Source organism: Schistocerca americana, chromosome 5 (assembly GCF_021461395.2).
Source record: "Schistocerca americana isolate TAMUIC-IGC-003095 chromosome 5, iqSchAmer2.1, whole genome shotgun sequence".
NCBI classification, from domain to species: domain Eukaryota; kingdom Metazoa; phylum Arthropoda; class Insecta; order Orthoptera; family Acrididae; genus Schistocerca; species Schistocerca americana.
This window is the reverse complement of record NC_060123.1, coordinates 615,101,179-615,127,342: the sequence shown is the minus strand read 5'-3', so window position 1 is coordinate 615,127,342 and position 26,164 is coordinate 615,101,179. Positions and strand designations below refer to the sequence as shown.

The window sequence follows — 26,164 nt, the reverse complement described above, 5'->3', positions numbered from 1 at the left end:
AAATATCTCCATTATTCAAATAATTTCATTTCTGTAAATATCTATCTCATAAAATTACATCAAAATGTTCTTTTACAAAAGCATAGAGCTGTGTTCAACTGATGTACCATTTGTGTACCGTAGCAGCACCTCAACATTGCAACTGGTGATTGGTATGCTTTTACGCAAAAAGAGAGAAAAATTCATCAGAACACCCAGAAGCACACCATTAATTAATCACATTGAGAAAACAAAAGAGAAAGCACTGCTGTCGGTATCTGTCAGATAGGACAGTCAACCAGGAGACAGTTGTTTAAAGTTGCTATTCAATGGCAGCACCTGATAGTGGCTGCTGTGATAGTGGCTGCTGTGATTGCCCTTTTTTGGAATCTTACAAAGAACAGTTGCAATAATAATTTTCTTTAATTAAATAAGTAGTTATGACTGAAATAAAGAAACCGTGTTTATTTATATTAAGTACATAAACATAATATGTGCTGTTAAAAGTACAATACTGAAGACTGGAGGCAACACAACTGTGCACAATAGTCTTCTATACAGTAAAGCCACTGTGTAAGGACTATCTATGAATCATAGTGCTTAAATATATAAACAACACTAAAATGGGTGAAATTGGACATATTGTTCTTCAGTGTTGTCCTCCTAGGAACGCTTTACAAACTGAATGTGGATTCCACTTTTGGTCATGAGGATTGAGGACCTAGGATGGAAATCAAGTTTTGCTACTGTCTTCTGTGTAGGCTGCACACTGTACTTTGAAAGTAAGTTCACAAGACCCACTTTGGTTTGCAGCAGGCCCATCCTCATACCTGAAACATGTATAGAAATCTTAAGTATGAAGCATGATCATGTTATGCTGAATCAACATATACTGCACCTCTTCATCAGGGAGACAATGCCTCTCTTTATCATGCCATCAAAATCTCCCTTTAATAGTATATATATATATATATATATATATATATATATATATATACCAGATAGGTCTTGTTCAATATGCTATTGCAGGAGACTCCAAACTTCTAGTGTTTCTTTCAATGACAATATCAACTCCCACAGCACAGAGACCAGGGCTGTCAACTTTCAATTTCCAAGTGTTTTGAGCCTGAGTAACAAACAAAAATGTCGCTTCATTTGAAGAAATGCAGGTGACAATTGTGGGACAACAGGTCAATATCATGACCTCAACATTAATATGCCCAACCAACAATGTAATATGTGTATGAGAGGTTTCTCAGTGAATTGAGAAACTATACTCATCTTCATTGAGAAATGTCGGTGAAATATGCCATGTACAGTCCAGCTACATGTCTTCAGTGGCTGCAGAATATGGCTTCAGGTATGTGCTGTGACATATGCATTTACAAGAGTGCTACAGACTAATAGAGTGTGAAGTGAGGTCAGATCCCAGTTCTCTGGTAGTGGGCTGATCCACTACTGGCCTATGCAACTAACCTTCCACCGTCAGACTTGAAGCAAAGGATCAGAAAACATGCCTGCCATGACAGTTTTACGTAGGAGAAGGTAGGTAAGTTTTCAAACTCTAGGTAGGAGTATCAGCAATATAGCAAAATATGGGTTGCTACTTACTTTAAAGAAGACACATTAACTCTTGGGAGGTATGTACCATCTATGCAACCAATTAACGGTAGTTTATTTATTGTCATATGCCTTTTGCTTCATTTATTTGGGAAGAATCATCAGTGGTCTGTAATACGTGTTTCCTTTTTTACACATATGGCAACAAACAAACTGCCTTTAGTTGGTTGCATAGACAATACATACCTCCAAGAATATAAAGCAACTAAGGTTTTACATATGTTGCATATCACCAAGCTCTGTCATGCAGAATAGATTGAGTTGAGATCCCTTATCATCTATTTACCTATTTTATTTATTTTTAGTTTCCATAGATCCATCACACAAATATATCACTAGGATGTAGAACATGTCAGATGATTTCAGTAATAACCATTTGTAAATGGTCATAACTCATACAGCTTACAATCTCAGTCACGCATAGACAGGTACAAGAAAAGTCTGGTCCAACTGCTACAGTTATAAGCCAGATGACTGTAGTAATAATAGTCATATAAACAAAATAGAAGGATTACAGTCTAATTGATACATATGGCACTCTATCAAGAAGTTATATACCAGTGCTTCAGATTAAGTTTGCAGAGTAATGTGTAAAATCAAACGCAACACCAATTGTCACACACTGCCAAAAAATTCCTCTAAAGAATAGGAGTGGTTATCCAGAAGATAAAATTTCAGTTGTTCTTTGAATTCAGTGAATTCTCCTTGTTGGGAAGCACAAGATGTATTGAATTTAATTGATGAGTTGAGAAAATATAAAAATGCAGTACATGAAGCAGGCAAAAGGAATTACAAACGTCAAAGAAATGAGATTAACAGGAAGTGCAAAATGGCTAAGCAGGAATGGCTAGAGATATAAGACAAGCAACATATCCTAAGACTTCAAGAAGAATATAATAATTCCAATTCCAAGGAAATCAGGTGCTGACAGGTGTGAATATTACCACACTATCAGTTTAATAGGCCATGGTTACAAAATGCTAACATTAATTCTTTATAGAAGAATGGGGACACTAGTAGAAGCTGATCTTGGGGAAGATCAATTTGGGTATATGCAAGACAACACTGACCCTAAGAATTCTCTTAGAAGATAGTTTATGGAAACAAACCTACACATATATCATTTGTACACTTGGAGAAAACTTTCAACAATGCTGACTGGAATACTCTCTTTGAAATTCTGAAGATGGCTGGGGTAAAATACAGGGAGCGAAACTCTATGTACAATTTCTGCAGAAACCAGATTGCAGTTATATGAGTTGAAAGGCATGAAAAGAAACCAGTGGTTGAGAATGGAGTCGACAGGGCTGTAGCCTATCCCCAGTGTTATTCAACCTGTACAGCGAATGAACAGTAAAGGAAACCAAAGAAAAATTGGGAGTAGGAATTAAAGTCTAGGAAGAAAAGCTAAAAACTTTGAGGTCTCAAATGGCATTGTAATTTTGCAAGAGACAGCAAAAGACTTGGAGGAACAGTTGAATGGAATGGGCAGTGTCTTGAAAGGGGGATGTAAGATGAACGTAAACAAAACCAAAACAAGGTTAATGCAATGTAGTCAAATTAAACCATAAGCAAAGTATTTCTGAAGAAGAGAAATTTGTTAACACACACACACACACACACACACAAACACACACACACACACACACACACACACACACACACACAATGAACACAAGAAGAGAACAGAGCCTTTTGAAATGTGGTGACAAGAATGTTGAAGGTAAGTTGGGTTGATCATGCAACTAAGAGGAGGTACAGCATGGAATTGGAGAGAAAAGAAATTTGTGGGTCAACCGGACTAGAGAAAGGGACTGATTGATAAGACTCATTCTGAGACATCAAGGGATCACCACCAATTTAGTATTGGAGGGAAGCATGGAGGGTAAAAATTACAGGGGGAGAACATGAGATGAATACATTAAGCAGATTCAGAATATTCAGAGATGAAGGACTCCCACAGAATAGAGTAGCATGGAGAGCTGCATCAAATCAGTCTTCAGGCTGACAACCACTGGAACAACATCTGTTCACAGCAACTTCACCATTTTCATTTCCAGCGGAACCAGCAGGGTTAACATGAGTTGTAGGTGTAGGCTTACATCGCTACAGTAATGACAACTGTCAGCTGTTGCTTTAGGTCTGCCAACTGCAAACTGGTAGCATTTGTAGGCATTTACAGTTCTCATATAAAAATGGACCACTTCTCTTGTTTGGTGTTGTTTTATTCACATAATGCTCTTCTTTCACACAAAGCTAATTTGAAGCCCTTAAAATGCTTCTAAAATTAAGGAGGTGCTATTCTGTGAAGCACTGCATATGCAGCTGAAGATTTAGAAAAGAGGCTTTTTGTCAGGCCAATGTTTTTTCTCCATAATGATGAGAGGTCTGTTTTCAGAAGACTAATGTTGATTGCTTTTAATGGCATTTTTGAGTGCTATTGGAGTCAAACAAGTTTCAAATTGGACAGAATGATGTAAATTACTGTACTATACAAAAAATGAAAATAGATGTTTAGAACATTATCAAACTTTTTGCTTGTACTGAAAATTGTATTTCTCAGACAAAATGTCCTTTTTCACGTTCTGTTCCACCAATGCATATATGTATATTAAAGAATATAATAATTCCAATCCCAAAGAAAGCAGGAGTTGACAGGTGTGAAAATTACTGAACTACCAGTTTAATAAGTCACGGCTGCAAAATACTAACACAAATTCCTTACAGATGAATGGAAAAACTAGTAGAAGCCTACCTAGGGGATGATCAGTTTGGATTCCGTGGAAATATTGGAACACGTGAGGCATTACAGACCCTACGACTTATCTTAAAAGCTAGATTAAGGAAAGGCAAACCTACATTTCTAGCATTTGTAGACTTAGAGAATGCTTTTGACAATGTTGACTGGAATACTCTCTTTCAAATTTTGAAGGTGGTAGGGGTAAAATACAGGGAGCGAAAGGTTATTTACAGTTTGTACAGAAACCAAATGGCAGTTATAAGAGTCAAGGGGCATGAAAGGGAAGCAGTGGTTTGGAAGGGAGTGAAACAGGGTTGTAGCCTCTCCCCGATGTTATTCAATCTGTATATTGAGCAAGCAGTGAACTAACAAAAGAAAAATTCGGAGTAGGTATTAAAATCCATGGAGAAGAAACAAAAACTTTGAGGTTCACTGATGACATTGTAATTCTGTCAGAGACAGCAAAGGACTTGGAAGAGCAGTTGAACAGAATGGATAGTGCCTTGAAAGGAGGATATAAGATGAACATCAGGAAAAGCAAAACGAGGATAATTCGAATGTAGTCGAATTAAGTCGGGTGATGCTGAGGGTATTAGATTAGGAAATGAGACACTTAAAGTAGTAAAGGAGTTTTGCTATTTGGGGAGCAAAATAACTGATGGTGGTTGAAGTAGAGAGGATATAAAATGTAGACTGGCAATGGCAAGGAAAGCGTTTCTGAAGAAGAGAAATTTGTTAACATCGAGTATAGATTTAAACATCAGGAAGTCGTTTCTGAAAGTATTTGTATGGAGTGTAGCCATGTATGGAAGTGAAACATGGATGATAACTAGTTTAGACAAGAAGAGAATAGAAGATTTCAAAATGTGGTGCTACAGAAGAATGCTGAAGATTAGATGGATAGATCACATAACTAATGAGGAGGTGCTGAATAGGATTGGGGAGAAGAGAAGTTAGTGGCACAACTTGACTAGAAGAAGGGATCTGTTGGTAGGACATGTTCTGAGGCATCAAGGGATCACCAGTTTAGTATTGGAGGGCAGCATAGAGGGTAAAAATCGTAGAGGGAGACCAAGAGATGAATACACCAAGCAGATTCAGAAGGATGTAGGTTGCAGTAGGTACTGGGAGATGAAGAAGCTTGCGCAGGATAGAGTAGCATGGAGAGCTGCATCAAAGCAGTCTCAGGACTGAAGACCACAACAACAACATATTAAATTTATATATGTATGTGTATTTATGGGTATTATTTGTGTGTGTGTATGTGTGTGTGTGTGTGTGTGTGTGTGTGTGTGTGTGTGCGTGTATATTATACATTTATGAACATCTCCGTACAAACATATTCTCTAAATGGTGGTTAAGCATTAAAATAAACTTGCAGTCCTCATTGAAAAAGTTACAAAAATGAATGATAATCAGTACAACACACTACCAGCTCATAAATACAAGATGCCATGACCAAAAGAATCATGAGTAGTTTGTTTTTGGCTGCAACAACAGTAGTTCTGCTCTGAGTCATGTATTCTTTTGACAGATCACATTTTTATACATGGTGGAGGTGGAATATATAAGGACACAACCATTTTGTTTGCAATGAAAAACTTTGTGTGTTTTCCATTTGAAGCATGGACTAGAGCATCTTCCTCATACGGAGAATATTTGCAGTCGTATACACTGCATCACTCCATTTATGTCTCACACCCTCCTCAGTTTCACAAAACACGGCTTTCTTTAGACCTTTCTGATCCTGATAACTGGTTATTTTTGCCCTGATAGTGCTACTTTATGACACCAAGATTGTACACTGAACTTTACAACTAGCCTTACACTCCTGCACAATTCAGTGAGAGAGAATGACTGAATAGGTAGGAAGCAACCACAGTGCCACTGTTCTTAGACTCATCAGACTCATGGAATGTAGTAGAAAGAAAGGAAGTAGTGGCCTTGATTTGTAATGTGTGCGGGCCTCAACATCAAACTTACACTCACAGAGTTTCTTATCTTTACTACTTACCAATGCAAATGCGTGGTCCCTCTCCAAAAGGCAGGTAGACATAGGGGTGTCGCTTAGCTTTGGCTTCTTCGGAGAACCTCTCAGGATCAAAACGATCAGGGTCAGGGAAATATTTGGGTTCATAGTGTAGGCCCAGCACAGACAGTGCTACTGGAGTTCCTTTTTCCAGAATGACATCACTGTCGGGAATCTTGTAGTCTTGGTTGCATTCTCTGTTCAGAAATGGTACTGGTGGATATTTCCTGAGAGACTCTGGAAAAAAAAAATTTAAAGGAGAGCAAAATGATAGTTTGATATGATAAAATTGTGATGAACTGTATCAGAGGACAAACATCGAGAGCATTCCCTTAAATAATAGGACCATTTAATTAATAAAGATTAAAAGGGAGCAGTTATATGAATTAAATTTTGATATACTAATAAGTTTAGATCCAAGGAGGCTGTATACCCAACTTAGGTAGTTCTTTCATATAGAAAGCTAATAAAAATACGAGTACACCTCACCTCACTCTCATTCTGTGCCTGCACTTTGTTTGAATTATATTTTGGTGGAGACAAGTCTTCTTTTATAGGACAAAGACATCATTAGTAAAAGTAGTTTCACCCTAGGGCATCCATTTTGGTCTGCTTTCTGGTACAGACTGATTCATATGTTTAGCAAGTGTTGCAAGCAGAGGAAATCAGGTGTTCCTATGAAGATTAAGCAATGTTCGTTTTAACAACCACATCATGATTTTATTTGTATTTCACTGCCGCCATAGCTGGTGCAACACCAGATGCTGCTGCCTATTCTACAGAATTTACAGCCGAGCCAGGTAAATAACCTGTCTGTAGGTCACTTCTTCATGTCAAATCTCATTTTTAGTATGCCCACACTTGCTCTTTCCAACAACTTACCAATACTTTGATCATATCAATTAGATTTGCAGTGTGTTCAAGTGTTCTTCATGTTAGATGTAGACTATGGCCTGAAACAATGATTGCTGTGGTAAATACCTAGCTAGCAATAATGGTAGATACTATTTTCAATTCATGATTAATTTCCTGGTAACAGTTCCCATGAATCATACTGCAGTACCTGTTATACATTTAGCCAGTATGATCTCTTTCTGGATTAGCCTAATTGTTTGGGTAACAACATGACCGTATTGGTTTCCTCATGTCTAGAACATATTATGCTAGGTTGTTGCAGCTGTTGTTCTTGCACCCCCTTATTTACTACTGTGCTGGCATGCAGCTGTAGTCATAGTCTGGAACAAAACCCTCATGCTTGTATGTAAGTTATGGATCTGACTGGCAACTGCTTGCAGTTTTAATAAACAGCCAGTTAATTTCCTGTTGGGATCATAAAATAGAGATTCAGAAAGCATTTCACCTGGTTGTGATGAGTACAGTGACTAGGCCACCTCGTCACATTCCGTTCCTGAGTAGCAGTGATCTCTTCAGAGGAGGGAAGGTCATTGCTTCCACAGTGCCAGATGATCAAGCACATACATAACAATATGTCATCATTCATTCAGTTGAAAGTCAACAAATGGAACTCAGATTGGCTACTTGTAATCAAGACCAGTGTTGTGTGCAGAGGTGATTGTCTGCCAGAAAAACAACCTATAGCCCAAGTGTAGGCGTCTGAAGAGGAGAAAGAGGAACTACTTTGAACTGTCCATGGGAATGTGGAGAACAGAGCTTTTTTTCACTTCAGAATCCACACAAACTTCTAGAATTGATTTCCCATGATTCTGCTAAATCTCTCATTTAGTCATTGTAGCTTTGCATGGCTAATTGCAGTGAGACAATATAGTGGGGTTAACATTTGCTGTATAACCCTTAATTGCTAGTGTCATGTTTGTGAGACAGGCTTATTAATTGCCTCTGACAAGTCCGGGTGGTCTTTGTTTATCTTTATCATTGTCTACAGTCAACCATTGAGTGTTTTGGAGGTCAATAGTAATTCATTCAGTAGAATATTCTTGATGCTCTGAATGAGAGCAAAATGTGGAGCTGAAATATTCCACAAATGTAATGTCATTTCTTCTAACTGCAGAATTCATTACAGAAATAACCCTTGTTATAACCATTGTTATTTTTGTCATTTTATAATTTCAGCACATTATGGTAGCCATGCCCAAGACCCACCATCTGCATTCATCAATTCTTGCCGAAACATGTTGAATCCTGAGTTATTGCAAATGAAAAAGACAGTGTTCCTATGAAAACAATCTTTTTCAAAAACATTTCTAACAAAAATAGGTTTAACAACAACAAAATCAAACAATTTTCGACACTATAATGTAATTGGACAGATAAAAAATCTACTCACTAATCGGTAGCGGCATAATTATGGAAGCCCCCGGAGTCAGTGGCTCCTTTTTCCAGCAGAAGGGCTCAAGGGGAAGGGAGTGAAGAAAAGGACTGGATGGGTCTAGCAAAAGGCATAGATTTCAGGAAAGTCTCCTAGAACCATATATAATTTACAACAGTACAAGCTACTCATGGAATAAACTGGGAAATTTTTGGAAAAAAAAAAAAATTAAAATTTTAAATTTGCTTTATGTATTATTGTATACCATGTGAAAGGGTGTGAAAAATTCTGTAAAATGGTATGTATTCCAGGTCTGTAGCTTCTACAGCAATTCTAGAAATTGCCGTTCCCCATTTTTGGGACCATTTATGATAGTTTTGCAGCTCTTTAATTCAGAAATGAGTTGATATATCTCAGTAAAATTTTATATTTTTCTACGTTTATACCAACAGTACACCAGCGCCAAATTTCAAGAAAATGGTGGGGATTTAGTACTGAGTAATGTCAATCAGTGGGCAGAGACAAAATTCAAATGTCTGTATGGTAAGCAAAATTCCCAGATTTACGGATTTGTAAGTGAGTTGTGAATGTCATTTTAAGCAATATTTGGCAGATTCTTTAGATGTTTTTCTTGTATGGGTGCAGGGCAGATACATATGCTCCCAGTCTGAATCATAATCAATAGTTGGTTTACAGTAAATAGGCTGTAGATTCGAAACTTTAAACAGTTTTTCGAAATGGGTTCTATTATTTCTCTGAATCTGTTTAGTTTGAGACCAGTATGGCACCTCAAATGAAGGCTAAAAGTGAACCCTCTCTTTCATAATTGCAGTCCAAGCTAATGTTCAATTTCTGAGGACTCAATTTGTGACATTTCTTCCTTCCTTCCTTCATCACTGTATAAGTGCGTGGGTGAACCCTGCCACTCATTCTGACTTGTATAATGACAGTACATGATGAAGAAGGTATGCACAATATGCTAATCACTATGGAAACCTGGGCTGGGAGGTTCTGCTGTAACATATCTGAATAGAGTGTAATACATTTACTTAAAAGTGGAATTGAAATTGAAGATTGATTTTCCTTACCAGATACCACCTTGTCGAGGTAAGTCATTTTGCCGATGGTGTTGTAGGAAATTTCACCATTGTTTTCCTTCAGCACGGTGTCAATTTCATCATGTAGTTTGCTCTGTACATCTGGGTTGAGCGCCAGTTCGTGCAGAGTAAAGCTTGTCGTCGTTGACGATGTCTCGAACCCCGCATTGAAGAAGACAAACGCCTGTGCTGCCAAGTCGTCCATTGACAGTTCTATAGAAAGACAGATAAAAGTTTCTGTCACAGCTGACTATGTCATAAAATGTGAAAGTAATGGTTTTAGTTAAGTAATGGTTTTAGTCAGTGCTTGATTTGGAAAAACAGAGGTTGTGGTACTGTGACCTTGTGGTGGCTGTTTTCAAAATTTAGACTTATTAAAATGTTGTTTTTATGCTTTTCTGAGCATTTTAAAAGTTAAAATACAATATTTGTACACATAAAAAAAATTGTTTCGTACCACATCATAAAATGTGCGGATCTGATTCCTTTTCATCAGTACATCAACACAAATCAAGCACTGAACTTGTAGTGTGTGTGTGTGTGTGTGTGTGTGTGTGTGTGGTGTGTGTGTGTGTGTGTGTGTGTGTGTGTGTGTGTGTGTGTATGTGTGTATTCCACATCTCCTTCTAAATCACTGAATTGATTTCAAATGAGCTTATACACACACCATTTATGGTCTATGAAGAAATATTGTGGCTCTCATTGGAATGTTGATGACATAGGAGGTGGGTACAGAGGTAAGGGGGAGGAAGAGAGACCAGAAACATGGGGGAGGGGAAAATTACCAGAGAAAGGAGGAGATGAAGATGGACAGGGAGAGGGGAGGTGGAGATGGACAAAGAGAGGGGGAGGAGGTGATGCAGGATAGGGGGAGGAGGGGATAGACAGAGAGAGAGGTGAAGAGCAGGAGGCGTAGAAGAGACATGAAAGATGAGGAGATCTACTGGGCAGGTGAGAAAGGAAAAAGTGTGTAAGGAGGCAGATGTAAGAAGGAGAGCATGTGAAGAGGAAGAAGGACAGAGTGTGAAGAAGGGAGTGAGAAAGAGAAGGGAAAAAGTTGATTAGGGAAGAGATTTAAATTTTTCCTTTTTAATTCGATGAAGCAATAGAGACTCAGACATATTTGGACATAGGCATAGCCATAAGTAAAAAGCTAGTGTAGTATAAAAATATTTGTATGTATGTTAAACATCTCCTAAACTACTGGATCAATTTCAACAACAGTTAGTATTCATTATCGTTACTTTGTGGAGAGAAACGTTGTGGGTGTAAGAGTCACCTGCTTCCCTTAGAGTGGGGTGTGGGGTGGAAAGAGTGAGATATAGGAGCATAACTCAGGAAAGCCAGGAGCTATATCAACCAAATTTTGTATGTAACTGACTCATTATTTGTGTAATTATTTGTATGGTAACACTATGTGGGAATTATACCCATAATACCTCCAGGGATGAGAAGCCATGACAAAATATAAAAAAATATTCCATAGGGGTCACTATGGTGATTCGTGGCAGTCCTGATGGTGTTGCACCCCTATGTTCGGAAGGGGATGGGTGTGCATAGACAATAACATATCAGCCATCTCTGTGAAACAATGTCTTCCAAACTTGGCACACTTGCTGTTTGAAAACAAATTACTGTGTGTGAGGATGGGGGTGAGAAAGGGTGGCATAAAAGCATTATTCTAGAAGCCCTGGAACAATTTCAACCAAATTTTGTACATATGTGATTCTTTGTTTAAAAATGTTATGGGAGTAAGATACTTGTATGAAAACAGGGGTGGGCATGGAAACAAGGTGGTGTGCCATATGTAAAGTTTGGAAATGACCTGTTGATATTTCTCTTCTGCCCTTAGTTGACTAGGAGTACACAAGTCAGTTAGTGTATGAACCAGGTTGCAAGAATGACGCCGCAGCAAGGCAATAGTTTTTCAGGCTGTTTCACATCAAAGATCATGCCACACAGCAGAGTACCTGAGATAGAGTAAACATCTGCCCGGGAGTTGCATGGTATAAAACAGCAGAGAATAAGATGCATAGATGGATGTAGCCATGGGTAAGAAGTTAGTTTTTAAATCTGTGTGCAGCCAGTTAGAAAGAGAGAGCCATATGGCATTGTTAGCAGAGGGAGACCTGAGCCTAGTTGGGAAGACACATTTTCCTTGTTGCAGACTGGCACCTTTCCACACTGTGAGAGAGTTGTGTCTTCAGTGTGTCTGTTGAGTGTAGAGGGTGGTATTGTGGTTGTGTTGTACGATGAGAAAAGAGAGAGGTTGAAATTCAGTGCCGACACACAGCCTATACATCCCCAATAGCATCAACGGAACTGGCAGGTTTAGTGCCCCATTCAATAAACAGTTCAATATCAGCAATGTTACATGTCATTACATGCAATGTCACGGGGACTTTTGGAGTTAAATTCCAGGACATTTGCACCAAGTCTGGTCATCTGAAACTTTACTTTTTTGCCACTCAAATATTAGCTGTGAAAATTTTTTCCACCCCTAAGATATGAGCTGTCAGCCTCAGAGTACAATGCCACCTCATTGGCATGTGTCAGCAATGATGTCTACAGAAGCAGTTCTCCAACAATAAATGTTATACTATTTCGTTTATCAGGGATTACTGCCTTTCAGTAGCCAAGTCAGATGTTAGTCTAGGGAACTGAAAAGTTGCAGCTATTTTTGGCAAAATTCGCATCTGTTTTTGGGAAACTGCATATTTTTAGACAAAATTCACATCTTTTTATTTACAGATGATTATATGTAAAAATGTAATGGTCGTTATGTTACATTCCTGGAGAGCTCTGAAACTGATTGAAAAGAAAGGAATGGTGATTTTGGGGTTTGTAACTGGAATGTTTGTGTTTGCAAAGCCTTTAACAGTTATTTCCCAAAATGGTCTTTGCTTATTTTCTTCTTTTGGGTCTATTTAAGTTTTCATTTAATGATTATGTCTGTTGAGAAGCAGCATCATTTTCACACCTCTGATTTAAAATGTTTTTCGACATTATTTTACTTTTCCTACCCCATTTGATAGTTACAAATTGCAGAGTGTTGATTTTGATCTTTTGTGGGCATTCATGGCTGTGCGACACATACTTGACAACACTATGGATAGAATCGACAACTTATGTAGCATAGAAATATAGCTGAAAATAACTCTTCACATGTTAGGGGAAGACTTCTGGAGTTGTCGAAATGCATTAACAGGTTTTGTTTTCCTGTCGCTCTACAGTGCATACTGTAGAAATTCATTATTTTTGTTTATTTACTTTTTCCGTTTAGTCTGCAATCTATACACTGATCAGCCAGAACATTATGACTACCAACTTACTATCAATATAAACCCATCCAGGCGATGACCTGCTATCAATACAAACCCATCTATGAGATAGCAGTGTCATTTGGCAAGGAATGACTGCTAGTCAGACACGCACATGGTGCACGTAGTATCAGTGAACGTGGTGTGTCCGCAGCTTGCGGTCGTGCGGTAGCGTTCTCATTTCCTGCGCCCGGGTGCCCGGGTTCGATTCCCGGCGGGGTCAGGGATTTTCTCTGCCTCGTGATGACTGGGTGTTGTGTGCTGTCCTTAGGTTAGTTAGGTTTAAGTAGTTCTAGGGGACTGATGACCATAGATGTTAAGTCCCATAGTGCTCAGAGCCATTTGAACCATCTGAATGTGTTGTCCACGTGTAGAACGGGTAAGGTGTACGATCTACAGGGTGGAGGAAAACTGTGTCAAGAAATTTTAACCCTAGATAGCTGATGCCAGTAGGAACCAAAATTACTAATGTTGTGTAGGTCGACAACACACCATTTTTAAACTATGGAAGCCTGATGCAACATGCTCCAATTGGCCATGGGATTGCCCTGTTGCCATTTGTTGGTTGATGGGCAGCGCTATGGTTGTCGGTTCACACATACAAATGTCCCTTGCCCCATCACTGCCCCAATGTGATATGAGCTCTTGTCAAATAGGTCTTGTTGTTTGTCTCCACCTCATGTCAGAGGCATTCACAAGTAAGCTTGACTTTGGAGCACACACACATCACCTGCGATTTAGTCATACAGTAAGCATAGCGGCACCGTATTTGTTTGAAGAACAATGAGATATGGTTTTTGTTTATGGACTAGGCGATGGTAATGCACATGGAGCTCGACATTTGTATGAGGAATGGTACCCAGCAGGACACCACCCACACCCACAAACATTTACAGCATTTCACCAGCGACTTGGCAAACAGGCTCATAGTGGAATATCATGGTGATGTTGGAAGACCTCGAACATGGTGGGATGCAGCATTTGAAGAGACTGTTCTCGAGCACTTCAGGGAACACCTACAACAAGTACACGAGCAGCTGGACATGACATGGTGGTCACTCATCGGTTAGTCTGGGGGGTTTTAAAGGATGACAGCCAGCATCCATTGACTTTTCACCCTGTCCAAGACCTAATCCTGTGGCGAACTATGAACACAGACTAGGGTTTTGCCAGTGGCTCCTGCAATGTGTTGCATGAGATCCCGACTTTCTCGCCATTGTATTGTTTACCGAGGAGTGCACCTTCCATTGGGATGGCCTTTACAATATTCGAAACGTTCATTACTGGGCAAGGGGAAATCCTCAAGTCATGTATGTCCATAGACACCAGGAACGATTTTCGCTCAACATTTGAGCAGGCATTGTGGATGACCTCCTCGACTTACCAGGGCAAATTACCTCCACTTTTCGCAAGAAGCTCTATGTGGCCTGCTGGAAAATGTTCCCTTTCACATATGGCTACATATGTGGTTGCTGTATGATGGAGCGCCAATACATAACAGTTGTGCTTTGCATGTATATTTAAATGAACTCTTTAGTGCCCGGGTAATTGGTAGAGGTGCTCGTAGGACATGGCCCCCACAATCACCAGGCCTCACGCCACCGGACTTTTTCCTGTGGTGATCCTTCAAGTTTCTAGTTCACCCAACCGGATGCAAACCATCTAGAAACAAAGAGGATTTAATGGATCACGTTCAACATGCAACCAATCACATCAGGGCAATGCCAGAAATCTTTGAAAGAGTTTGGCGAAACACCATTCGATGTCACCAAGCTTGTGTCACGTCAGAGGGCTGCACGTTTGAGCACCTGCTTTAAGTAAACAATGTCCTAGTTACGAAAAAGCTCTTTTCAGGACCAACACAATTTGTAAAAGACTTTCTGAAGACAAACTATCAGCTGTTGATGAGTTTGTTCCCAGTAAGTCTTATCACGAAACTAAAATGGATGTGTGAGGACCCCAGAAGGTTTGCCCCAAAGCCCCCAGAGTGGAAGGCTGGCACACTAACACAGAGCATGTGGACCACCTTGGCTATACCGCGATCTCTGGCAGGCAAAGCATTTGTGGTCATGTGTTGTCCAGAGCATCCGGCAAGAGGGCTATCATGTGGCCAGTTGGAGAATGTGGTGCCAATTTTCCATAGTTTAAAAACTGTCCATTGTCAATCTACACAACAATAGTAATTTTGATTCCTTCTAGCATCATCTATCCAGGGTTAAAATGTTGTGACAGTTTTTCTCCATCCTGTATATGAGTGTGATCGAGGGCAGATTGTGATGGTGTGGAGGCTCAGCATGAGCATTTTGGAAACTGCACGACTTGTCAGGTGTTTGAGGGGTGCTTTGGTAAGTGTTTCCAGCATGTGGCCCATTCTGTTGATCACAAAGACAATTTAAATATTACAGACTCCGTCTAGCCCAGGCAAATTGAGCTAATCAGACGGTTCTGTCGCATTAGGTGTGATCTAGGGTTAACCTTAGGCAGCTTATAAAAGCTCTGTTTTTTCACGGGCGGTTTCTGAGAAAACCCCAGAAGACCATGATTTTTGGTTACGAAAAACCATTAGTTGCGGAGATGGCCGCTTCTGTAATTTCTGTTCATGGCATATCGTCGACATTCTTTCCATATGTTCTTCAGATCATATTTTATGGGAACTTCGAAACTGTTTTCGACATCATTATCCGTTACCAAGGTCCAGAGGTTCAAAATTACCTTACCAAAGCGCATAAAAAATGAACGTAATATCCATCTCAGAGGTAAATGTAGTTTTAACTGGCGCAGTGATCAGAGGGCAAGGGTTCTAGGATCATTGCAAGAGTTCTGAGGTCACACAATTATTTAGTCTGCAGTTCTTCACGAATAAGACTTTATAGGGCACTGTCTCTGTATAATGACCAATTCACACCTATACAAATATGCCCAAAGCGGTACTATAATGACAAAAAATGCGCTAAAGAGGGTCTTAGTAAGTCTGAAAAAAACTAAAATGACTGGCAAAAATCATGTAAATCTGAAATGACTGCAAATATTTCTAGTAACATTTTTGCTCTTGTAAGACACAAACCATAAGCCAGGCGTTTTCGGTGAATTGCGATCAATGAGCAAAATAACCAGAAAAAGGGTAACGTAAGCGATTTTGTTGCCCTTATATTATTCATACTGATATGCTTTTTAAGTGTCAAAGTACATAAAGTCTCAAAATTTTACTGACCTACAGAATTCATTTTATATGAATAGCACATCTTCCTGTAACAGTGAAGAAAATAGAATCCGCCAGAAAAATGTTTCAGTCTTAGCATAAATAGACGAATATGTACCTCTTTAAAAGACTCTGAATGAAAAGTGGGGAATCAGCTGCCTCAGTCCTGCAAACGTATTCAAGATTTTTTGGGGTAAAAGAGAGTAACAGAGAGAGACAGTGATGGTGGAAGGGAGAGGAGACAGTGCCAGTGGGAGAGAGAGAGAGAGAGAGAGAGAGAGAGAGAGAGAGAGAGGACAGTGATGGTGGGAGAGAGAAAGTAGCAGTGAAAGGGAAAGAGAGATTGATGAAGAGAATAGCAGTGGGAGCCAAAGAGAGGAGAAATATTGATGGTCAATAGGAGGCACTGGTAGTAAAAAATAAAGAAAGATGGAGGAGGATGGAGAAACAAACAGTGGGAACAAAGGAGAGAGGAGACAGTGGAAATGAAAAATACAGATGAATGGAGACCATACATAGGCTCAGGGGATCTGGACCCTCCCAGACCGACAAGATTGAACACGTAGGTATAGCAGAGGGCGAATTCTGCCCTGATATTTTAAACACAAGTTGGACCCCCAAAATTTGTGAGCTGCCAAGGTATGGTGGAGGAGTGGAAGTAAAGAAAGATAAGGAGAGACAGTCTATACAATGGCTGTGGGATATACTTAAACGATGAGAGATGTATACAGAGTGGTCCATTGATCGTGACTGGGCCATTATTTATTGCATTAATGTGGTATTTACAGGTAATCACGCTGTAACAGCATGCGTTCTCAGAAATGATGAGTTCACAAAGGTACCTGTATCACATTGGAACAACCGAAATAAAATGTTCAAACGTACCTACGTTCTGTACTTTAATTTAAAAAACCTACCTGTTACCAACTGTTCGTCTAAAATTGTGAGCCATATGTTTGTGACTATAACAGCGCCATCTATCACAAAGAGAAAAAAGTGGTCCAACTAAAACGTTCGTATTTCTTTACGTACTACACGAATATGTAATAAAAATGGGGGTTCCTATTTAAAAAAAAGGCAGTTGATATCCGTTTGACCTATGGCAGCGCCATCTAGCGGGCCAACCATAGCGCCATCTGTTTTCCCCATTCAAGCTAGGCGAGTTTCGTTCTTTGTAGTTTTTTCGTTTGATTTTTATTTCGTGAGATATTTGGCCCGGTCACTATCACCCTGTATAGATGTTGGCAATGAGAGGTAACTGCTGAATATCAAAGCTTAACTACAAAGAGAGAGTGGATAAATCAGAATGTTCTGTATTCAAAGAGTGCAAATATGTTCACATGCCAAAATTTGTGGTGAGAAAGGCTGAATAAGGATCGAGGCAACCAGTTGCTCACTTTTCTGTCACAGTCTTTAAAGAAAAACATATTCCCCATTTGTTGGTGCGACAGAAGCATTTTTGCTCTGGTAACTCACAGCTCGTGCTTTACATTGTGTAGATAGGCATGTGCTAATCCGGAAGAAAGTATTTTTGCACTACTGTACATTATATATTTGGTTACACTCAAAGTCAAGAACAGAAATGTAGTAACACAAAGCAATTAAGCTAGTAGACAGCATTTTCTAGTGGTACTTATCCAAGTACACGTTACCAGCATGTGGTACATTCGTAAACACAAGAGATAATGGGATCAAACTAATTCTTACTGAAGTGAGTGACAGCACTTTCTTCCACCGACCCCTTCACATACACCACAGAAACACAACTTACAAACCATAGAACACGCAATCTAAGATTATATGATACGTAGGCGCACAAAGAACATGATATTCCTACACGATGGCTTTGTGCCATTTGGAAGAGAGGACACTGTGAGTGTAGCTAAACACCAGCAAGAACAAGAAGAGAAGGAGGGACTTACTGTCAGGAGTGCCAACACCATTCTGATGCCCGTTCTCCATTGTCTCTCCTTTGTCAGGGTCGACATATCCCTTGTTTTTGAGCTGAATGAGGAGGTCCATGAAATCTTTCCTGCTGTAGTTGTTCTTCTCTCTGTAAGCGACAGTGTCTGCAACCATCTTCTGAAAATATCTGCTGACATCTGTCGTTCCTCCTTTGACCCTACAAAAAAGATAATAATTATTTAATATTAACGCAACGACTCCTAAAAGCAGTTCCCCCTTTCTACTGTGAAAGACGATTACTTGTCTAACATTTCCAAAATATTGTATGTAGCGGCCAATGAAAGATGGTGCTGTTCCAGAAAAAATGAAGCTCCTATCAGGTTGTGATCCACAAGGAGTGTGCAAACAACATGCGATGCTGACTGGTCCTAAGACGAAAGGCAACTACCCAGTGCAGTGGACTGGTGCTATGTGTTCCGAATTTGAGGCCGCAAGACCGAGCATGGCTGACGCAACGCTCCTAACTCATTCTATGCACGACGCACGTCTTGCATTAGTGGTGGATGCCAGGTGGCTATCGGCGCGGCGCTACAGTAGCGGTGAGATGGTCCATGACAACCATTGGTGTACTTTTCTCGAAAAACTGTCAACATCTCAAAGAATGTGGAGCGCCTACGATCGTAAGCTTCTGGCAGTATATGAAGCAATCTAGTCGAAGAGCAAGTGTTCAAGATGTTCACGTACCATAAATCGTTGACTTTTGCTTTCAACAGTGCCAGCTGTTCTCCTCACCAATTGAACTATCTAGAGTTCGTAGCTTAGTTCAGTACTGCCATCAAGTACATTTCATGCGTCAACAGCCGGCCGCTGTGGCCGAGCGGTTCTAGGCGCTTCAGTCTGGAACCGCGCGACCGCTACGGTCGCAGGTTCGAATCCTGCCTCGGGCATGGTTGTGTGTGATGTCGTTAGGTTAGTTAGGTTTAATTAGTTGTAAGTTCTAGGGGAGTGATGACCTCAGATGTTTAGTCCCATAGTGCTCAGGGCCGTCATGCGTCAACAGCGCGACGAGTTCAATCGACTTTTCTGCTCTGGCCCGAGCACAAAAAGACTAGGAACTCCGAACGACGCTCGTCAACGACGACGTGACACTATAACAGTTTCAGCTCGTCAACATTCTGGGAGAAGATGTCAAGCTCTATTGCAACCTCTCTCGTGGACAACCTCATCTGTTTCTTTTACCAGCTTCCAGAAAATAAACTTTTGACAGCATCCAGAACTTTTGCCATCGAGGAGTAAGTCCGGTTTTTCGACTCTTTCCCCAACGTTTTGTGTGGGTTGGCACGGAAAAGCACTGTCGAGGATGGGCAAGAACATGTTCACAGTGCCGAAGATATAGATGGAACAGTACGTTTTTCCCATATAAATCTAGATGCTATGCGACCACTTCCTCCATCGAACAGTCAACGCAACGTTTTCACAACGCTCAATCGTTTTACCCGTTGGCCATGGGCAGTGGCAATTGGTACCGTTATCGCCGAAACATTAGTCTCTACATTTGCGTCAGCGTGGTTAGCTGTGGACGGCAGTTTGAATAGGACCTGTTCGCGCAGCTTGCCGGATTTGCGGTTATGTTCCTTGAAGGCGGAGTTCATGTGCTATGGAAACACATGGACTTCGTCTCTTCCAATGGTTCTGCTTGGCCTACAAACAGCTTATAAGTCCGATATTGATTCTTCGGCTGCGGTGTTGGTCTACGGAGAGACCTTGCGTCTTCCTGGCTAATTCGTCGACGCAGGTACACTGCAAACTCCCTCGCAAGACCAGACGGATTTCTTATGTCGACTGCAGAACCACGTCGCGTGCATCCATCCTACAAAAGCTTCCGTCACGGGACGCCACTTTGTTACATGCGTAAGGACCTAGATCACTGCTCGCCTGTCATGCTCCTCACCGGTGGCATAAAACCACCCTTACAATCTCTGTCACTGGCTCGTACCGTGTGTTACGGAAAAATGCACAGACAATGGGTACCACCGCAACAGATGTCCATAGAACACCCAGCGACGCGGACAGCTCGCTGGAAAACTCAGCTGAAAAAGTCAGAATTCATCGCATATTCTTCATCTGCCTGAAGAAATGAGTGGTCGCAAAAATAAATAAAAATAAAATATCACATGGCGTATGATAATGGTGGGAGACACCATCATTGGGTTAGACTAAATCATCGGACTGGTGTAGCAGCAACCTTTAACACCAGCATTGGTTCATGCTCAGGGCTTGATAATTCTCCAGTTACACTTAGAGTTCATGGTTCAATGTTTGTCTTATCGTTGTTAGCAAATACCCTATTGAATAAGCATTAATGCATCCTGTGACCGATTTTGCAGGCAATACTTTAAACTCCAAAACACTCCTTGTGCTGCATGTCGGGCAATGCGAAATCAACGAGGCCTCAGAAAACGAATGACAAAGCTCTCTGTCCGATCTTTCCATCGAGGTGATGGACAGAAATAGCTTAACCACCGTGTGACTTTAGCCTTAAAGAAGTTGGTGGAGCTAAGCGACCAATCACATATTTTCCACAGATAATATCGAGGAGTGAACCCATGAAGCAAAAACACAAATTCACCATAAGGATGCACGAAACGACGGCGGGAGTGAAAGATATATACCCTCCCGATATGTTTGACAAGTATGTACTATTAGCAACCTAGTACAGTTTGTTGCTTTATACAAAGAATGACTTGTAGATTCTCATGTTTCTTACAGGCTGAGATATCCCATAACACGTTTGACGTCATAATTTTCGGCGTGGCCATTTCTGGCGTCTGAAAATGACGGATTTGCTCTCCAGCACCATTACTGAAACTTTGGATCATTACATGGAGACACTCCATACATAGTGAGGCCATTGCGGTGAGGTAGTGCGAGATTGTGTGACTTAACTTTTCCAACATGTCCAGCATCTCCACATTAAGTGCACATCTTCATCTACATCTACATCTACATCCATACTCCGCAAGCCACCTGACAGTGTTTGGCGCAGGGCGCTTTGAATACCTCTATCGGTTCTCCCTTCTATTCCAGCCTCATACTGTTCGTGGAAAGAAAGATTGTCGGTATGCCTCTGTGTGGGCTCTAATCTCCCTGATTTTATCCTCATGGTCTATTTGCGAGATATACGTAGGAGGGAGGAATATACTGCTTGACTCCTCGGTGAAGGTATGTTCTCGAAACGTCAACAAAAGCCCGTATCGAGCTACAGAGCGCCTCTCCTGCAGAGTCTTCCGCTGGAGTTTATCTATCATCTCTGTAACGCTTTCGCGATTACTAAATGATCTTGTAACGAAGCGCGCTGCTCTCCGTTGGATCTTCTCTAGCTCTTCTATCAACCCTATCTGGTACGGATCCCACACTGCTGAGCAGTATTAAAGCAGAGGGTGAACAAGTGTACTGTAACCTACTTCCTTTGTTTTCGGATTGCATTTCGTTAGGATTCTTCCAATGAATCTCAGTCTGGCATCTGCTTTACCGACGATCAACTTTATATGATCATTCCATTTTAAACCACTCCTAATGCCTACTCCCACATAATTTATGGAATTAACTGCTTCCAGTCGCTGACCTGCTGTATTGTAGCTAAATGATAAAGGATCTTTCTTTCTATGTATTCGCATCACATTACACTTGTGTACATTGAGATTCAATTGCCATTCCCTGCACCATGCGTCAATCCGTTGCAGATCCTCCTGCATTTCAGATCAATTTTCCATTGTTACAACCTCTCGATATGCTACAGCATCATCCGCAAAAAGCCTCAGTGAACTTCCGATGTTATCCACAAGGTCATTTATGTATATTGTAAGTAGCAACGGTCCTACGACACTCCCCTGCGGCACACCTGAAATAACTCTTACTTCGGAAGACTTCTCCCCCTTGAGAATGACATGCTGCGTTCTGTTATCTAGGAACTCTTCAATCCAATCACGCAGTTGGTCTCATAGTCCATATGCGCTTACTTTGTTCATCGGTGAGGGCTCTCTGAAAGTTCCTAGGTTGGAGAAAACTTTAAAATCCAGGTATGGGGAAGAAAGCATGCGGAAGTTCCTGTTCAAGGGTCTGAAAAGCAGAATCAGTAGCAAGACAGCGGCTGTGAACCAAGTTAGTGAAACGCAGAATGTTTTCTGTAACATACATGCCCTATTAGGGTTCGACATTCCGTCGACGAAGAGGCTCGGATTATAGGAGGATTGGGAACTAATTCAGAGGTGTCATTCTCAAGGAAGCATTCCAGCATATGCCGAAAGCGACGTGTGGAACTCCCAGAAAACCTAAATTTGGAACACTGAGCGGACACTTAAATACCACTCTCTGCAGCGTGAATACAGCGTCTCACTCACTCTACCATGAGGATCTCCCATTCCCCTTACATCAAATGGATCTATTTGCAGGAATTAAGTGTTGCAGGTCTCACCTTAGGTAGTTCATTAACGTTGGACTGAGGAAGGTCAGAAGGAAACTGATGGCCGCACGCGCAGAAGGCTCAAAGATCTTGCGTCCCCACTGTCGGAACTCGTGGTCAGGGTTCCGCTGGCAGTTGCACTCCTGGCCGAAGGCGACAGAGGAGATGACGTCGGTGTTGAAGCGCGCTATCAGCTCCCTCACCTCCACCGACTCCCCGTGGTCCACCATCTTCCCCACCACGTCCGCCATCTCGCGCCCGCAGTCCTGGATCGTCTGTCACAGAAATACGTACCACGTCACTACCAGCGTCCGAAGGAGAACAGCACACTTCAGAGAACTAGCACAGCATAAGGTAATGAACATGTTTGCAAATCTTTTCATTCAAAAAATGTATCTTCAGTGTGCTGTTCATGTAGTTGAAATACAGGGTGTCCAGAAAAGGACTCCCTGATTTCAAAATTAAATATCTCGAAAACAAAGATCGATAGAAGAATGCAGTAAACGGTATGTCTATTGTGAAAGCTGTAAGAAGTTTATACAGCAGTTTGAAATAATAGTTACAAAAGCTGCTAACAGATGGCGCTGTACGCTGTACAGCTCATATCAGCATACATAAGTGAAATAATCGAATGAAAACAATCTTTGCAAAGAATCACATCACAATGTTTTCAAAATGTTCACCATTGGCACTACAGAGGTGGAGCAAACGAAGAATGAAATTAGCCATCACATTTCGTAGTGTCTCAACCGAAATGGATTCACATTCCACAGAGATCGCCGATTCAAGCTCGTCCAGCGTGGCGGGATGCTTCGGGTAGACCATGTCTTTCACTGTGCCCCACAAAACAAAAAGTCACAGGGAGCCAAATCCGGCGAATATGGAGGCCAATCCATGCCTGCACCAGTAAATTTGGGATATTCCAAAGCAATGACTCGGTTCCCGAAGTATTCCTCAAGAAAGCGAAACACTTGTTCGGTCCGATGTGTTCGGGCTCCATCTTGCATAAACCATTCAGTATCTGGTCGATCCTCTAACGCTTGCTGTGTGGCGACAAATTGTTCGAAAATTGCAACGTAACGTGCACCAGTGACCGTTTCTCGAATGAAAAAAGGGTCAATAATGCCTCTGCTGCATACTGCAGCCCACACAGTAACTTTAGGAGAATACAGGGGTTTCGCTTCATACCAATATGGCTTTTCGGAACCCCAAAATCGCCAGTTCTGCTTATTCACGTATCCATTCAGGTGGAAGTGTGCTTCATCTGTAAACCAGATGCAGCGAACATTAAATCCTTCACTATCAATCATTGTGAGCATCTGATTAGCAAAGGCAACCCTTTGTTGCACAGCTCGTACGGGTATGGCCTGGCGCGTTTGAATTTTGAATGCAAACATGTGTAGGCTCTTTCTCAGTACGGATGACATTGCATTTCGCTGAATAATTCCAGAAACTGTGGCGATATTTTCAGGCGTAACTGCGGTTTGCTTGCGGCAAACATGCCCCACTAGATCATCAGTTACGCTGCCTGCGAAGAGCGTACGAACGGTTTTCGCATCGGGTCCTTTTGGAACATTAAATCGTGCTTGAAAACTTTGCCTTGTTGCCGTAGGACTCTCTTCTAACCTGTGGTACTCTAGCAATAGAAAAACGCGTTGTTCAATGGCGTACATGGTTTTAATCTCTTCCTTCGGTACGCTAACCTCCTTTCACGTTTCAATAGTGGAACTGATCGCTCTGGGCTTCGGATCACTATTTATACCAGGCATTACGTATGGCGATTACAGCGCTATCTGTTAGCAGCTTTTGTAACTATTATTTCAAACTGCTGTATAAACTTCTTACAGCTTTCACAATAAACATACCGTTTACTGCATTCCTCTATCGATCTTTGTTTTCGAGATATTTAATTTTGAAATCAGGGAGTCCTTTTCTGGACACCCTGTACATAACCAACACAGATCCAGAAAATATTGTTCATGTGCCACACAGCTAGCCCTTTATTCCCATGAAGTAATGAGTGCTGTCGACAAAAGATCTCAGATCGATTCCATATTCCTAGATTTCCAGAAGGCTTTTGATACTGTTTCTCACAAGCGACTATTAATCAAATTGCCTGCATATTGAGTATCGTCTCAGGTGTGTGACTGGATTCGTGATTTCCTGTCAGAGAGGTCACAGTTCGTAGTGATGGATGGTAAATCATCGAATAGAACAGAAGTGATATTTGGCGTTCCACAAGTTAGTGTCTGCTATTCCTGATTTACATAAATGATCTATGTGATAATCTGAGCACCCCCATGGATTGTTTGCAAATGTTGCTGTAATTTACCGTCTAGTAAAATCATCAGACGATCAATTCCAATTACAAAATGATCTAGAGAGAATTTCTGTATGGTGCGAAAAGTGGCAAATGGCACTAAACAAAGAAAAGTGCGAGGTCATTCACATGGGTACTAAAAGAAAATTTTGGGTATACGATAAATCGCACAAATCTAAGGGCTGTCAATTCGAGCCGGCCGCTGTGGCCGAGCGGTTCTAGGCGCTTCAGTCCAGAACCGCGCTGCTGCTACTGTCGCAGGTTCGAATCCTGCCTCGGGAATGGATGTGTGTGATGTCCTTAGGTCAGTTAGGTTTAAGTACTTCTAAGTCTAGGGGACTGTTGACCTCAGGTGTTAAGTCCCATAGTGCTTAGAGCCATTTGAACCATTTGTCAATTCGACTAAATACCTAGGAATTACAATTACGGGCAACTTAAACTGGAAAGACCACGCAGATAATATTGTGGGGAAGGCGAAACAAGGACTGCGCTTTGTTGGCAGAACATTTAGAAGATACGACAAACCTACTAAGAAACAGCCTACATTACACTTGTTCGTCCTCTGCTGGAGTACTGCTGCGCTGTGTGGAATCCTTACCTGGTAGGATTGACGGAGGATATCGAATAAGTGCAAAGAAGGGCATCTCGCTTCGTGTTATCGCGCAATAGGGGTGAGAGTGTCACTGGTATGATACGCGAGTTGGGATGGAGAGAAATCAGAGCTCGAACGGAAAGCTTTAGGTGTTCCTTTTTCCCACGCGCGTTTCAAGAGTGGAATGGTAGAGAAGCGGTATTAAAAATGATTCGATGAACCCTCTGCCAGGCACTTAAATGTGAATTGCAGAGCAACCATGTAGATGTAGATGAGGATGTTTGGTGAATTTCTCTGGAAAAAAAAGCCGTTGCCATCGTTCGGACAGACTATGTTGTGCCATTAACAGTGGCCGAAATGCTTAGCGTTCGCAGCAGGCAACATCGAGTCTCAGCACGAGAAGCATACCAAGTATGACTGGGTTGTACGAGTAATTCCCACCGCCCACCATTTCACACTTACCAACATTTAATGCACAGATCACATCATGGAGATATAACAGAGTTTGAAATGGTTCAAATGCCTCTGAGCACTATGGGATTTAACATCTGAGGTCATCAGTCCCCTAGAACTTAGAACTACCTAAACCTAGCTAACCTAAGGACATCACACAC

General features: G+C 41.2%; 1 protein-coding gene across 1 annotated transcript in view; it reads right to left on the bottom strand.

Moving 5' to 3' along the window:
- Positions 1 to 424: 424 nt before the first annotated feature.
- The window catches only part of LOC124615581 (cytochrome P450 6k1-like), a 54,956-nt gene continuing 29,216 nt past the window's right edge, over positions 425 to 26,164 (bottom strand). Inside the window, exons 4-8 of the mRNA XM_047143566.1 lie at positions 22,651 to 22,913; positions 18,194 to 18,393; positions 9,744 to 9,965; positions 6,354 to 6,605; positions 425 to 809 (exon numbers count right to left, since the gene is read on the bottom strand). Of these exons, the coding sequence (XP_046999522.1) occupies positions 643 to 809; positions 6,354 to 6,605; positions 9,744 to 9,965; positions 18,194 to 18,393; positions 22,651 to 22,913 (1,104 nt within the window). The 3' untranslated portion in view covers positions 425 to 642. The remainder of the gene's footprint in view (positions 810 to 6,353; positions 6,606 to 9,743; positions 9,966 to 18,193; positions 18,394 to 22,650; positions 22,914 to 26,164) is intronic.